This window comes from Furipterus horrens, unplaced genomic scaffold (assembly GCF_987537825.1).
Source record: "Furipterus horrens unplaced genomic scaffold, mFurHor1.1.pri manual_scaffold_9, whole genome shotgun sequence".
Classification (NCBI taxonomy): Eukaryota; Metazoa; Chordata; class Mammalia; order Chiroptera; family Furipteridae; genus Furipterus; species Furipterus horrens.
Window position 1 is genome coordinate 88,376,605 of NW_028327179.1, and position 13,497 is coordinate 88,390,101.

Consider the following 13,497-nt stretch of genomic DNA (forward strand, 5'->3'; position numbering starts at 1 on the left):
GGTAGATGCTGTTATTATCATCCCTGTTTTAGGATGAAGACTCTGAGGCACAGAAAGGTTAAGCAGCCTGCCCAGATTCACTCAGGAAGGGGCAGAGCCAGCACTCAGATCCCAGGAGTCCTGAGGCACAACCTCACCCTCACCCTCCATGCCACACTGCCATTCAGAAAGGGACGCTGGGGCCTGGAGCCAAAGCCACCTCCCTGGAACGGCAGGCCAGGCACAGTCTGGATTTGAACCCAGGTCTTGCTGACTTCCAAGGCTGTGCTCTCATGTGCTATAGGACAGGACTCCCCTGACCTTGCCCTGGATTTGCCCACAGAGGTCGAGACGAAGCCAGCAGTCATGGTAATGAGGCCACTGGTGGCCAGGACTCACCATGAAGTAATAGAGCTGCGAGGACCGGGCCATGAACTCAGGCCGGCACACGGCCACACAGATTTCCACGAAGCCGGCATGCTGGCTGGGCTTGGCCTCCCCCATCTCACACACGATCCTGCAGGTAGGAGAGGGCAGACCCCAAGGATCACAGGAGGGTCACGGACTCCCAGCAGTTACCCCTGGGCCCCAGGCTCTGCAGTAGCATCTCGGGGCAAGGGAGGAGGAGGCACAGACACCCCAGATACCTTCCTGCAGGGCCTCCTCCTTGGTTCTCAGGAAATGAGATAATACAACCTTCAGGGTCTCCTTGGAGACCCTCTGTAAAGTGGGGAGCCTGGGGGAGCATCCCTGCATTCTGACCGGACACTCAGTCCCTAATTCGTGAATTATCCACTCAATTGTGAATTACTGTGAATTTTAGCCAAACAGCTCCTTTCACTAATGAAAGGAGCTGGCAGGGCCAGAGAGGCAAAGTGACTGACCCAAGGGCCCAGAGCAAGTCAGACTGGAGCCCTGGCTCAGACCTGAGGTTGTCTGGGTCTGTCCCGGTGCATGGCCTGCCTCTGAAGTGCTTTCTGCTCCCAGCCTCAGCTGGGGCCTGGCAGGGGAGGAGGCTTTCATGTTGGGAGACAGGGTGGTCATAACTTTTTCTCTTTTTAAAAATTTTTGTTGTTTTAATTACAAAATTTGTATATACTCTTTGAGAATGAGACGGTACAGAAGTGTGACAGTAAAAAAGTGTCCCCCTTTTCACTCCTAACCTCTCTTAAAAGGTTAGTACATATAGCCCTGGCTGGTGTGGCTCAGTGGATTAAGCACTAACCTGTGAACCAAAGGGTTGTTGGTTTGATTCCCAGTCAGGGCACATGCCTGGGTTGTGGGTCAGGTCCCCAATTGGGGGCACACAAGAGGCAACTACACAGTGATGGTTCTCTCCCTCTCTTTCTCCCTCCCTTCCCCTCTCTCTAAAAATAAATAAAATTTAAAAAGGTTTGGTATCTATAATCTTGCAGACCTTTTACTAGACCTATGCAAATATATTACATAGATATATAATTTCCATTTTACAAATGAGAAGATTGAGGCACAGAAAAGATAGGCAACTTCCCCAAATATATATTTGCACATATACAAACATGCATATACTTATGTTTGATGTTATGCACACACATAAACATAAATATTATAGATATATACACCTGCAAGTATTTACAAACATACATATATAAAGAAATATATAGATGATTTTTAAAGTAACTGTGAAACATAACCACCCACTGTTCTAACCCCTCTCTTTTTACTCAGCAACATATCACGGATGTTCCTTCATATCACCGTATACATTCTGACAGCTTCCTAGAATTTCATACTGTGACTACCATCATTTCTTTCCACGATTACTACTAGTGAGGTGCACATATTTTCATATATGTGTGTGTGTGTTTTTAATCTCACATAGCCTTTCCTTTAACTTGTCCAAGCCCTCTCTTTATTTTGCTAATGGATTGTCCTTTTGAGCTGCTAAACTAGAGTATTAACTTTTGTCTGTAATAAATATTGCATTATTTTCTCCCGGTTGGTCGCCCATGTTTCAATTTTGTTTATAATGCCTTTTGCCACCCTCAAGTTTAAAAGTAGCTGTGTGGTTCAGGTGCTCGTTCTTTTACTTTATGGCTTCTGGGTTCTGTGTTTCTCGTAGAAAGAACTTCTGGGTGAGAGTCCAGCAAAAATATATGCCCTTTGGTCCAGATAACACAACGAATACATGTTCAATATAAAACAACAGAAAGTACATAAAAGCACTTGCCATACATACAACCATCCCCAATTACCTCACCCAGAAATATTCCCTGTCAACACTGGTGTGTACATGTTTCCAATCTGGCTTTTCTTTCTTAAATTTAATTAGAAACTCTGCATTCTACTTGGTAACTTGTTCTCACTTAATAGATCGAATACCTTGAGAGTATTCCTGATCATGATTCTTCCACAATATCAGATTTAATAGCTTTGTAGTTTATTGTCCTGTGCACATAAAATAATTTGTTGAGTTGATTAATTCCCTATTTTCAAAATACAAATTGTCTCTAAAATTGTACTAGTATAAATAGTCTGAAATAAACATTCATGCAAATAAATATTTGTGCATTCTGGTTATTAAGGGAAAGATCCAGAAGTATTATGGCCAGGCTAAAGATTTTTGACTCTCATTTCCAAATTGCTTTCCAGAAACTTCCTCCCAGTTTACCCTCCTGACATGAATGCATGAATGTGCTATTTCTCATGCATCTCATCTGCACTGGGCACTGACTTTTAAAAATTGTTTCCTGTTTTTTTAACTTGCATTTCATTGATTACTACTGATGTTAAAATATTTTTATATGACTTTTGGTTCTTTGTGTATTTTTGAATTGGATATGCAGGCTCTTCGCTCATTTTGTGATATTTGCCTTCTATTTATAAAACATCTTTAATGTTAAGACAAAGTATCTCTTAACTGCAATAGGGTATAACCATATACCCAGTTTATCATTCATATTTTTATTTTGCTTGCAATGATTTTTGATGTTCAAGTTTTAAGTTTTATTACTCAATTCTTCTAATCATTTTCTTTATAATTTTTCTTTCACAGTTATACTTAGAACACCTTTCTTTTCTTGAAATTAGGCAAATTCTAATCCTTTCATAATTTCTTTTTTTACACTTAACTTTTTAATCTGTCTGGAATTTATTTTGCGTTATAAAGTGAAGGAAGGATCTGACATTGTATTTCTGTGGGAGTTAACCAGCACCACTTACTGAATGATCTTCCTCTCCTTGCTGATTCAAAATGTCACTTTTATTACATACTAAATATTTATATATCAGGATTCTTTTTCTGGGTGTTTATCTCATTCCACTGATCTAACTAGTACCACAATATTTCAGTCCTGTGGCTTTATAATTTTTTAAATGGCAGGTCCCAAGTAGAACATGTCAAAGTCCCCCCAAATCACAATAAATCAGTAGCAGCCTGCGTTGGTTTTGTTCTAGGAAAGACTCAGAAAGTTAAAGGAGCCACCGAATGATCTTCAGGTAAATAAATGATGATGGACCAGGAAAGTGAGTCCTTCCAAGACTGGATCCTTCAATCATTTGATCTACTCCGAGCACCTTAGGAAGACCCGAAAGGAAATCAGGAGGAATTGAGGATGGCAGTACTGATGCTTCCAGAATCACTGCATGTGGAAAAGATCCAGCCAGCAGAAATTTGAAGGGCACTGACCCACCTAAGGGAGGCCTTGCAAATAGTCAATAACTTACGTACACAGGACAGGTGGCAAGTTTCCCCTCGAGAGGGGCAGCAAAGATGGTATAGAATACAGATTCTATTGTGCTGGTAAACATTTCACGGTTGTATTTGCTGGGTTAGAAAATTGTGTTTACTTATTTACAAGGCAATATGTGACTCACAAGCTTCCTCCACCAGGCAGGGTAGAGGTCAAGGTCACTTGCTGAATGACCCTCTCAGTAGACCAGCAGATTTTGCAAAGAGAAAAACAACCCACAGTACCCACAGGCCTGCAAGTGAGTGTGATGTTTAATTTTCAGTCTCCAGAGTAGCACCGGATCAGTTTCTACTAGAACTGGGGGAGGACGTGTATGGGGAGGGAGAGGCAGCAGAGGGGGCTGGGGTGAGCAGTGGAGCTCACACTTCTCTTGCGCATTTTAACTTTGCTTTGTTTCACTCCTACTCACCCCCACAGCCCAAGGATGTAACCATCCCTTTTCCCTCCCAGCTTGTCCCTTAATATGGCAGCTGGCTAGTTCAGGCCCTGGGAGTTGTGGGAGTCCCACCTCAACACCTTAGAATGTGAAGGGCATTCTCCTTTCACTCCCTAGAAGCTGTAAGACCGCTGTTGTCCCCTCCTGTACCTCTCTGTGTCCCAGGTCACTTCCACTTACTGTTCTGCAGGGATGTAGCCGTCCACCAAAGGGCTGCACTCCACGCCCGCCACCTTGACGTAGGAGGCGATGTCTCGAAACTCCAGGCCCAGGTTCTCTCCTCTGATAGTGACCTTGGTGCCCCCTTCCCGGGGGCCTGTCACGGGGATTATCTGGAGGGAGGAAGCACGGTCATTTGGCCGGCACCGGGATAGAGCCATCGCCCACGTGCAGCTGGGCCAAGGAAAGGCTGCTGGCCTGTGCCCACCTCTGACCCCTGTCCCTGAGTCGTGTCCACGTCCACCGGGGCACCCAGGTCTAGGACTATCAAGCACAGTCCAAGTTTGGGTGTGGTTTTGGGGGCCGTGTTCAAAGACCCTCATTCATTTCCTAGCTCAGAGAAGATCCACCATGTTACTGGGTAATTCATAGAAAATCAGGACTAAAGCCTTTAGGCATTTGCTTGTGTTGGCACTACCGTCAAAAAACAAACAAACAAACAAAAAAGAATGACCCTCCTATGAATCCACAATGCTCCGCACTATGGAAATACACCCATTAAAAAAAACAAAAATCCTCACCTGAGGACGTGTTTATTGATTTTAGAGAAGAAGGGGGAGAGAGAGAGGTGGGGAGGAAACATTGATGTGAGAGAAATATCGAAAAGTTGCCTCCCGTACACGCAGCGACTGGGCATTGAACCCACAACCTAAATATGTGTCCTGACCAGGGATCGAACCTGCAACCTTTTGGTGTATGGGACGATGCTCCAACTAACTGAGCCACCCGGCCAGGGTGGAACCCAGCCATTTTTAATGATTCTTCTCAAATGTCATGTCCCATACCCAGAGATGATACTCTCTCTCACACCTTATCCCTCTCTAGCAGTCTCCCCTCCCCGCAATGAAATTTTAAGGCCCCTTCTTTGTGCTCCTTTCATGCTACCATTTGTGCCTCTTTCCCAGCCTTCCATCCCCATCCTCTTCCTCTGCAGATCTGGAGGGTCTGAGAGTCACTTCTTGTGGACTTTTCAGTGATGGCACCATCTTTGTTTCCTGTGTTCTAATTGTACTGTAAACTCCAATCACCCAAGCATCTGCCCGAGCTAGCACAGCACTTGTCACAACCCCTCCACCTTCATTGTTTGGCTCGGTTTCTAAGGGGGAGTTGTTTAATTTAGACTTTACCCTCCCGCAGGGGCCAAAATGGTTGGCTTTCCTGCCAAAGGTGTCGGTCAACAGTGCTGTTAAAACCCATGACTGAACTGTTAAGATTTAACAATCAAGGTCTCGCTTTGAGGGAGGGGCTCTGTCCAGTTCACACAGTCTAACTATGGCACCCCCCCAGCAGTGACCTTAGTGGGAGAAGACACTAGTGCCAGCCTTTCTTGGCATGCGATAGACATAAAAAGGCACATTTCCCATTCCTGGGGCCTCTGAATGCCAGTAGCTGGACCCTGGCCAATGTCAAAGGGATCACAGTTGAAAGAGTCCAGATTAATGTACCTCTTAATAGGTCTATTCTCTCTACCCCTCAAGGGTCACAACTGGGGGGGCTTTATCTGGGGAGACAGTGAAAGATGAGAAAGGGAAAGAAACTAGGCTGGGGGTGGGGGCGGCGAGTGGCAAGGGGAGGCTGTTCACTTACAAAAGTCAAGATACTTCCTGCTTCTTACACAGGCAGGTGTGCACGTCTGTGAGTCAGTGTGCACATGAGTGTGAGGGTTTGTACATGCGTGTCTCACTGCATTGGAAACAGGTTCTTTGAAGACTAAGACCCATTTCTGTGTGAGGAGTTGGGCCGATACAGGGAGGGTGGGAAGGGGGAGTCCGTGTTCTTCCCAAATGCCTGCCCAGCCAGTCCCCAAAGTGCCGCTGGCACCTGGCAGCAGCAGCTGCGTGCTATTCCAGCCCTGGCTTGTCATCCTGCAAGAGGAGTTTTATCTTGGGCCCGGTCCTTGGTTCCCTGGCTTCCCCGGAGGGCCGATGCCAGTATGGAGCCAGTCAATAGCCTCCGTCTCAGGGAGATCTGTTCTGTTTGCCATCTCCTCCCTGCAATTTTCTTGATCTCAGGCCCAGAAGAAAGCAAGTCCCACTGTTTTTGCCAGACATACTGTTAGCCATCACATGTGCCAGGGAGGTTTCTTGTTAAGGGCTCTGGGGGTGGGGGAGGGGGAGGGGAGGGGTGGTTGGAAAGGAGGAAGAGTGGGGCACAGCCCAGGTGTGGGACTGGGGCCAAGCGCTGGAGGGGCAACCTTTAGGGGACCTTCCTGCTGGGAGTGTGGAACAGGGAGGTGAAGACACTGGACAGCAGTTCCCTTGGCTTCAGTGTGTGTAGCAATGATTTTAATGATGATGGTGAAGAAGGAGGAAGACTGAAAGATCCCCATAGGCTGGGCATGGCTTCTCTCGTGTAATTCTTGTAACTCCCCTGTGAGGCTGTCACCTGGGCCCCTCATGCGGGTGAACCATTGAGGCACGGAGTGACAAATTAGCCCCGGGCTACCTAGGAATTAGCCAGCAGAGCCAGGACTCAACCCATGACCCCCACACAGCCTCTGTCATGGGTCCATTGCTTGATCAGGCTGCCACTGATGGAGTGTCACAGCTTTGTCACTGAAAGAGAGACTTCTAGAGACAAAGGGAGGGTGGCGAGGACTTGGAGTCCCTTTAGACACAGCTTACGTGGAGACCCCACCAGGACAACTGAGGCCCTCTCTGCTCTCACCTTCCCTTGAAAAGGGCAGGGCCTCAGAATCAAGCCCACCACTCCTAGGGAAGCGTGCAGGAAAACACGGTGCCCCAGCCAGCCAGCCAGCCATCCCTGGGTGACCCACACCATGGCCCGCAGTGGCTCTCGGGGCCCCAGTCCCACGCAGGGCCCGCGGCCCATGGCTAACCTCCGTGATGCGAGGGTTCGTGCACTTGCTGTTCGGGCCCGCCAGCTCCAGCCACGGGCTCTCGTGGACGGGGCAGTGCTGCCGCAGTGTACACTGGCCCTGGACCTGGCACCAGCCGCACTCAAAGTCCGGGTCCGCCTTGAGACACAGGCCGCAGCTCTCACGCATGGCTCCGCACTTGTAGAGGTGAACTGCGGGCAAAGGGGAGAGTGGGATGGGGCTGGGGGCTGGGAGGGCCTGGAAGTGTGGACAAGGAGTGCAGCCACCGCCTCCGCTGAGGGGACTGGACTGGGAAGGCCAGGTTCCCTCTAGCCAGCCCTGCTCATTGCACTCCCCTCTCCCAGAGGCCACCTGCCCGCCCAACAAGGCCCAGAGCAGTGGGGATGGTGGAGCGGCTGTGGATGGCAGGCATGGGCCGGAGGGAGAGGGACAACCATTGGGGTGGGGGAGGAGTGACACCCGCCCATGAGTGCAGAGTAGCTCTCTCCTTCACCCCCGCCCCCGCCCCCCGGAACCACCTGCCATACCTTTATTCTCAGCTGGGTTGTCGATGTTGAAGTGGCCGTTCCACACAACTGTCAGCTCCACGGGCAGGTTGTTGATCTCCATCCCTTCATAGGAATACTGCAACCAGGTGGCAGGAGGAAAGAAAGCTGGGTCACAGATTTCTAGGGGGACTCAATGTTCCGCCTGGGGACCTCAAGAGCACACAGGACTAAAGATTGGCCATGACCATGAGTGTGTATGTGTGTGTGTGTGGGGGGGGACACATGTGTTCACATATGCACATCTGTGGGTGGGCAGGGTGGGGAAGCACTTATCAGGGGCCAGGGCCCAGGAAGCTAAGGCAGGGAGGGCCAGGCCTGCTCGGTGGGACACCCCTTTGGAATGCAGGTCCATGGGGCAGCTTTGAGAGAGCTACTCATTCACCTTCCATCGCAGCCTGCTCCCATTAGCTGGGCTTTCCCCACGCAGTTTAACTGAGCCCCAGCCTTGGCACTGCAGTCCTCTGAGGTGGGGAGGGCGTGTAGGGACAGGGGCTGCCAGGGATGCAGGGCGGAGGGGCAGTACCCAGGCATGCCGCCCCCCCCCCCCCCCCCACCTTCTGAGAGCAGACAGTTCTCAATCCCCAGAGCCTGCCCTGGGTGAGTAGCATTTCCGATCCCAACCTGGGGATTTTCTCATTATGTCACTAGATTGTCACCACAAAGGGTAGGATGGAGGAATGGAACTGAGACAAGTTTTCCTCCAGAGGAGGGGCTGAGATCTGGCAACTTGTTGGAAGCGTCTGGTCCAGAGGACTTGGTTTGAAGTGGTATTTGCAGAGCCAAGAGGCTCATTAACTCAGAGTTCGGGGTGCTGATGGTTATTATGACAGGCAGCGGACGCCCCCTCACGGAGCTAGCCACAGCACCTCCACCCAGGGGAGGCAGCCATAGAACCTCCGAGGGACAGGGTGGGAGGGTGTCAGGGCCTGTCACTCATGCCTCTCTTCTGTAGCCCAGCTGTAGAAGCTTCTAAAGAAGTTATAATCCTCATCTGAGAAATCACCCCAAATTCCTGAGTTCCAGAATGTGCTCCAATATGAATATGCTGTGATGTTCTCATACAGCAACATAAGTAGGATATGCGTCCAGCCTTCTCCAGGGTCTATGCTACTGCTCCAAAAATTTTCACTAACTCCCTGGCAAGCACGCCCTGGCCAGGGAGTCATGTTCAGTTTTTTCCCGCAATGGCGGTGGTTTGCCCCATCCACACTGTCATGGCGTCTCTCTGTGACCGATGGTACCTGAGCCAGGGCTAGAGTCTGGGCTCAAGCCATAGAACAAAGCAAAGCTCCCTAACCCTGCAGAAACAACAGTGGGGAATTTTTTGATCATCGTAAAACTCAGCTGGTGACTCATAAGCTCTTTATCACAGCTCAGTCACCAGCTCCCCAGAGACTGTGTCCTTTGTGTCTGGGTCAGGCTGGGTCCTGTGTTTTCTCACATTTCTTCTACTTTAGACTAGTGGTCCTCAAGGACCACCTTCATCAGAATCATCGAGGGGGCTACTAAATGCAGATTCTAGGGCTCCACCCCAGACCTGTGGGACAGGAGTCTAAGAAGATGGGGAGCATTTAAACAAGCAACTCCAGTGTCTCTGGTGCTGGAGAGATGGGGGAGGGGGGAAGAGGGAGAGAAAAACACTTTTTCAGACCTCCCTTCCCATCTCCCTCCTCCATGGCCCCATTGGGGAAGTGTGGTGAGGGGCCTCTGGCTCTGCCTGGCTCTGCCCAGGACCCAAAGGGGAAGCAGCAGGCTGTGACCATGGACATGTTCACCAAAGATCAATAGAACCTCCAGACCCCTCTCAGGAAGGACCTGAAATCCCCCAGAGAACAGACACACAGCATATGTATGCATGTGTCTGCTTACGACTGTGTTCACAGATATGCTGACTTGAGATTCATGTGTTCATACACATGTGCATGTACACAAGTGCTGCCATAATGGGGTTCTGCTGTGACCAGCTGTGTGACTGTGGGCCAGCATGTGCATGCATGTGTCTTTTTACAACTCTGTTCACACGCATGCTGAGTTGAGAAGAGGTCCGAGCTATATGATGCATGTGTTCACACACATGTGCATGTACACAAGTGTTGTCATAATGGGGTTCTGCTGTGACCAGCTGTGTGACTGTGGGCTGGCATGTGTATACATGTGTCTGTTTACAGCTGTGATCCCACACATGCTAACTTGAGAAGAGGTCTGAGCTAAATGATTCACCTGTTCACACATGTGTGCATGCACACAAGTGTTGCCATAACAGGGTTCTGCTGTGACCAGCTGTGTGACTGTGGGCTGGCATGTGTATACATGTGTCTGTTTACAGCTGTGATCCCACACATGCTAACTTGAGAAGAGGTCTGAGCTAAATGATTCACCTGTTCACACATGTGTGCATGCACACAAGTGTTGCCATAACAGGGTTCTGCTGTGACCAGCTGTGTGACTGCGGGCAAATGATCGAAGTCCCAGTATCCCCATTTGTAAGGTGGGACTGCAAACAGTGCCTAGCTCACAGCGATGTTGTGTGGGTTTGAGACAACCACCCAACATTTCGAGCGCAGTGCCTGACAAGTAGAATGAGCCCTCAAATATTATTGTTTATTTTAGTCTGCATGTGGACACCTAGGGATGCTGTGCAAAATATACTTGTGTTCCCTGTGTTTATGTTTGTGTGGAATAATAACAGCAGCCATTCACGAGAGTTTATGTGCCAGACACTGGTGCGTATGGGGGTGGGTACATGTGACAATGCCTGTGTGTTCAGATGTGTGCGTGTGTGCACACGTTTTCTTTTTGAAGACAACTAAAAATAAAAGACTTTAAGGATCAACTATGCCGGGTGTTACTTTCTCTTTTTCTCCCCCATTCCTGGGATCTTGCTTATGGATTAGTATAGAAATCATTGACTCCTTACCACCCCCTCGATCTCTAGGGAAGCCACTCTCCTGCCTGGATACCCTCTCTCCCCCATGACCTGCACCCCACACAGAGAAGGGGGTGGGCAGACAGCTGGGGAGCCTGGGCCACAGCTCCCTTTCCCTGCCACTCCCCACCTCTGTGCCACTTAGCATTTATGTAGCTCTCTGTAATGAGTGGGCAGTTAACAGGCACAAAGCCCAGGGCTGAGGGAAGAGTGTTTCAGGCTCCAGGGGCCAAGAGGTTAAGTGTCTCAATCAAGTCTGCCACACCATGGCCCGGTGAGTGGAGGACATTGATCATGACCTTGGGAAAGTGTGCACCTCTATTTCTCTACCTTCTGAAGCACAGAGGAAACATCTATGTAATTTGGACATTCTTTCCTCCAGACATTTTCTTGTCCCGACCTCTGAGGTGTTTGGCTGCAAAGTTCTAAAATTCAGGCGAACAAAATATTTGAACAACACAAGAAGCCTGTGTATCTGTCTCCAGGACCCCAGAGGCTCAGCAGACCAGTCCCCAGATGTGCCCCAGGAAAGCAGCAAGGGTAACAACATGCCTCCCCATGGGTCTTGCCATCCCTGTTTGGCATGTGGTACACTGGGGCCCCTGTGGGTCTGCGGAAGCTGGGCTGGAGCTCTGGGGCCTCGGCCAGCACTGGGGCGTCGGCCTGCACTGCAGCCAGCCGGCTGCCCCCGTGGCCCATTTGCTCGTGTGATTACCGGTGACTGGGAGGCGGGTACTAGGCATTATTACTGGCAGCACTTGACATTTCTCTGGAACCTTGGTCTGAAGGAGGCCAAGAATACCCACAGCTGTTCTTCCAACTGCTCCTGTGAGCTGCCCTATCCTCCTCCCACAGGCCCCCAAGAGCTGCAGTGATTGGACCAGGGCCTGTCCCCAATTAGTGGGCTGGAAGCGACCTGCCTGCCCACCCAGCCCAGCGTCATGCCCCCATCATGCTTTCCACACTGTGTCTCTTTCCCTTCTCTGCTCTCCTCGGAGACCCCTATGTCACCCACCTCTCGCTGTCATCACACATTCAGGTGGGGGAGTCTCTCTTAGATCCTCTCCCTTCCTCCTCCCAGCCCAGGGAGCTCATGCAGGCAACAGTAACTTTTCTCCCATAATCCTCTCTGATGCCGCTCAGACTCTGCTCCCTGGGAGCACCAAGGCTGGGGTGCAAAGTGCTCAGCTACTAATTCTGCTTTGATGAGGGGGGTGTTGGAGCCTAGCACTGCCCTTCCTTGTCCCATTGCTACTGACGAGGGGGCAGCACCTCGTCCCCAGAGGAGATCCCACCCTCATGTGTCAGGGCTCCTGAGCTTCTTTTTCTGTCCTTGTCCCCAGGAGGCTCTGACTTTGCCCCCTCATTCAGGGGGTTCCCTGTGACCCCTACAGGGCCTGTTCACTGAGGCAGGCCTTGGCTCAGGAACGGAGAGGCCATCTGAACACAGTCGGCTTCCGATTCTGGCAGAATGAGAAAGGCCTCAGTCGTGACGAGCCTGTGGGAGCTCATGCTAGTCGCCCAGGGATGGACGGAGATCTGACCCAGGGGCTGATGGGATCAGCTCAGGCTGTCATCTGGGTCACACGGGCCTATTTAGCCGAGTTAGCAGAAGCACAGCGCCCAGTCTTGTGACGTCTGGGGAACAGAAGGCTCATCATCAGAGGCCACAGTCTCTGTCCTCCCTCCTGACACCTCTGGGGCCTGGATCCCTGGCCAACTTCCCTGAGGAATCGAGGCTGTTTTCTTCGTGGCCTGAAATCCCCCGCTGCCTTCTGCTGACTCAAATGTGGGACTCAGGCTCTCTCTTCCCACGGGGACTTGCTTATTTGAGGGAGAACCACTTAAGCCAAACGCCTGGAGCTGGTGTGCTGGGCCTCAGGATTTAGGAGGAAACAGGAGGTGTTTAATATTTCTTTTGCTTCCAGGTTTAATCTGGGGCACTGCAGAAACTGGAAAAACAGGGGCTGGCTGCCAGGAGAGCTGTGGGGACACATCTGGGGTTTCAGAGGCTGGGAGATCAATTGTCAGTTCTGTCCCTGTAAGGCTGAGCCACCTTGGGCCAGCACGTGGGTCTCTGCAAGCATTGTGGACCCCTAATCGGCTTCCTGTAGGAAGAGAGGCATGCCCCATGAAATGCATTGTTCCACATCACATCCCCAAATAATGCGTGGAAGTACCCAGAAGCCACGCAGATGAATGGCAGGCAGGCGACAGCAGAGGAGACCCCAGATCTGACCCTGCTCTGCCGCTCACTATCTGTGTGACCTTACACTCGTCACTTACCTGCTAGACAGGGGGAGGTACTCTGAGGCACATGGTGCTGCAGCCTCTTCTATGGCCTGTCTGCCTCTCTACTTTTATATTTATTATATTAAATTCTTAAAGAGCGTCCTCCAAATTGTGTAACTCTCAGCCCCACAAACCTAGATTTGCCGCTGCTTCTGGGTCTCTGGTTTCTCTTTTGCACAGAGGAAGAGAACTGTGACAATGTTACATCTCTTGTAATGTAACGTTACAAGAAGTGTCATGCCTGTCTCCGGGCATGTGGGTGCACAGGAGTAGCCAGGAAGAGAGTGAGGCGAGCCACTGGCTAGGAGAGGAGGTGATGGCAGGAGGTGGGGCACCGAGAGGAGAGGGTCCCCAGGCATTGGATTTTCTCAATGGGCAGACTCATGCTGATCTGAGCAGCACACTCATGCCTGCCATCTTTGCAGACGCGGGTCTACCTCACGTCTCCTGTGCTAGGAAGCAGCCCCTGTATAGGCATGAAGGCAGCGGAGGCCTGGTGGGCTCATGTGTAGCCCTCAGCTCTGCCC

The 13,497-nt window shown here is 50.5% G+C and overlaps 1 protein-coding gene across 1 annotated transcript in view; it reads right to left on the reverse strand.

The window, feature by feature from the left end:
* Nucleotides 1–13,497, reverse strand: part of PLXNA4 (plexin A4) — a 412,730-nt gene that overhangs the window by 53,518 nt on the left and 345,715 nt on the right. The window contains exons 11-14 of the mRNA XM_090287527.1: nucleotides 7,732–7,828; nucleotides 7,205–7,395; nucleotides 4,327–4,478; nucleotides 379–496 (exon numbers count right to left, since the gene is read on the reverse strand). Coding sequence (XP_090143653.1) covers nucleotides 379–496; nucleotides 4,327–4,478; nucleotides 7,205–7,395; nucleotides 7,732–7,828 — 558 coding nt within the window. The remainder of the gene's footprint in view (nucleotides 1–378; nucleotides 497–4,326; nucleotides 4,479–7,204; nucleotides 7,396–7,731; nucleotides 7,829–13,497) is intronic.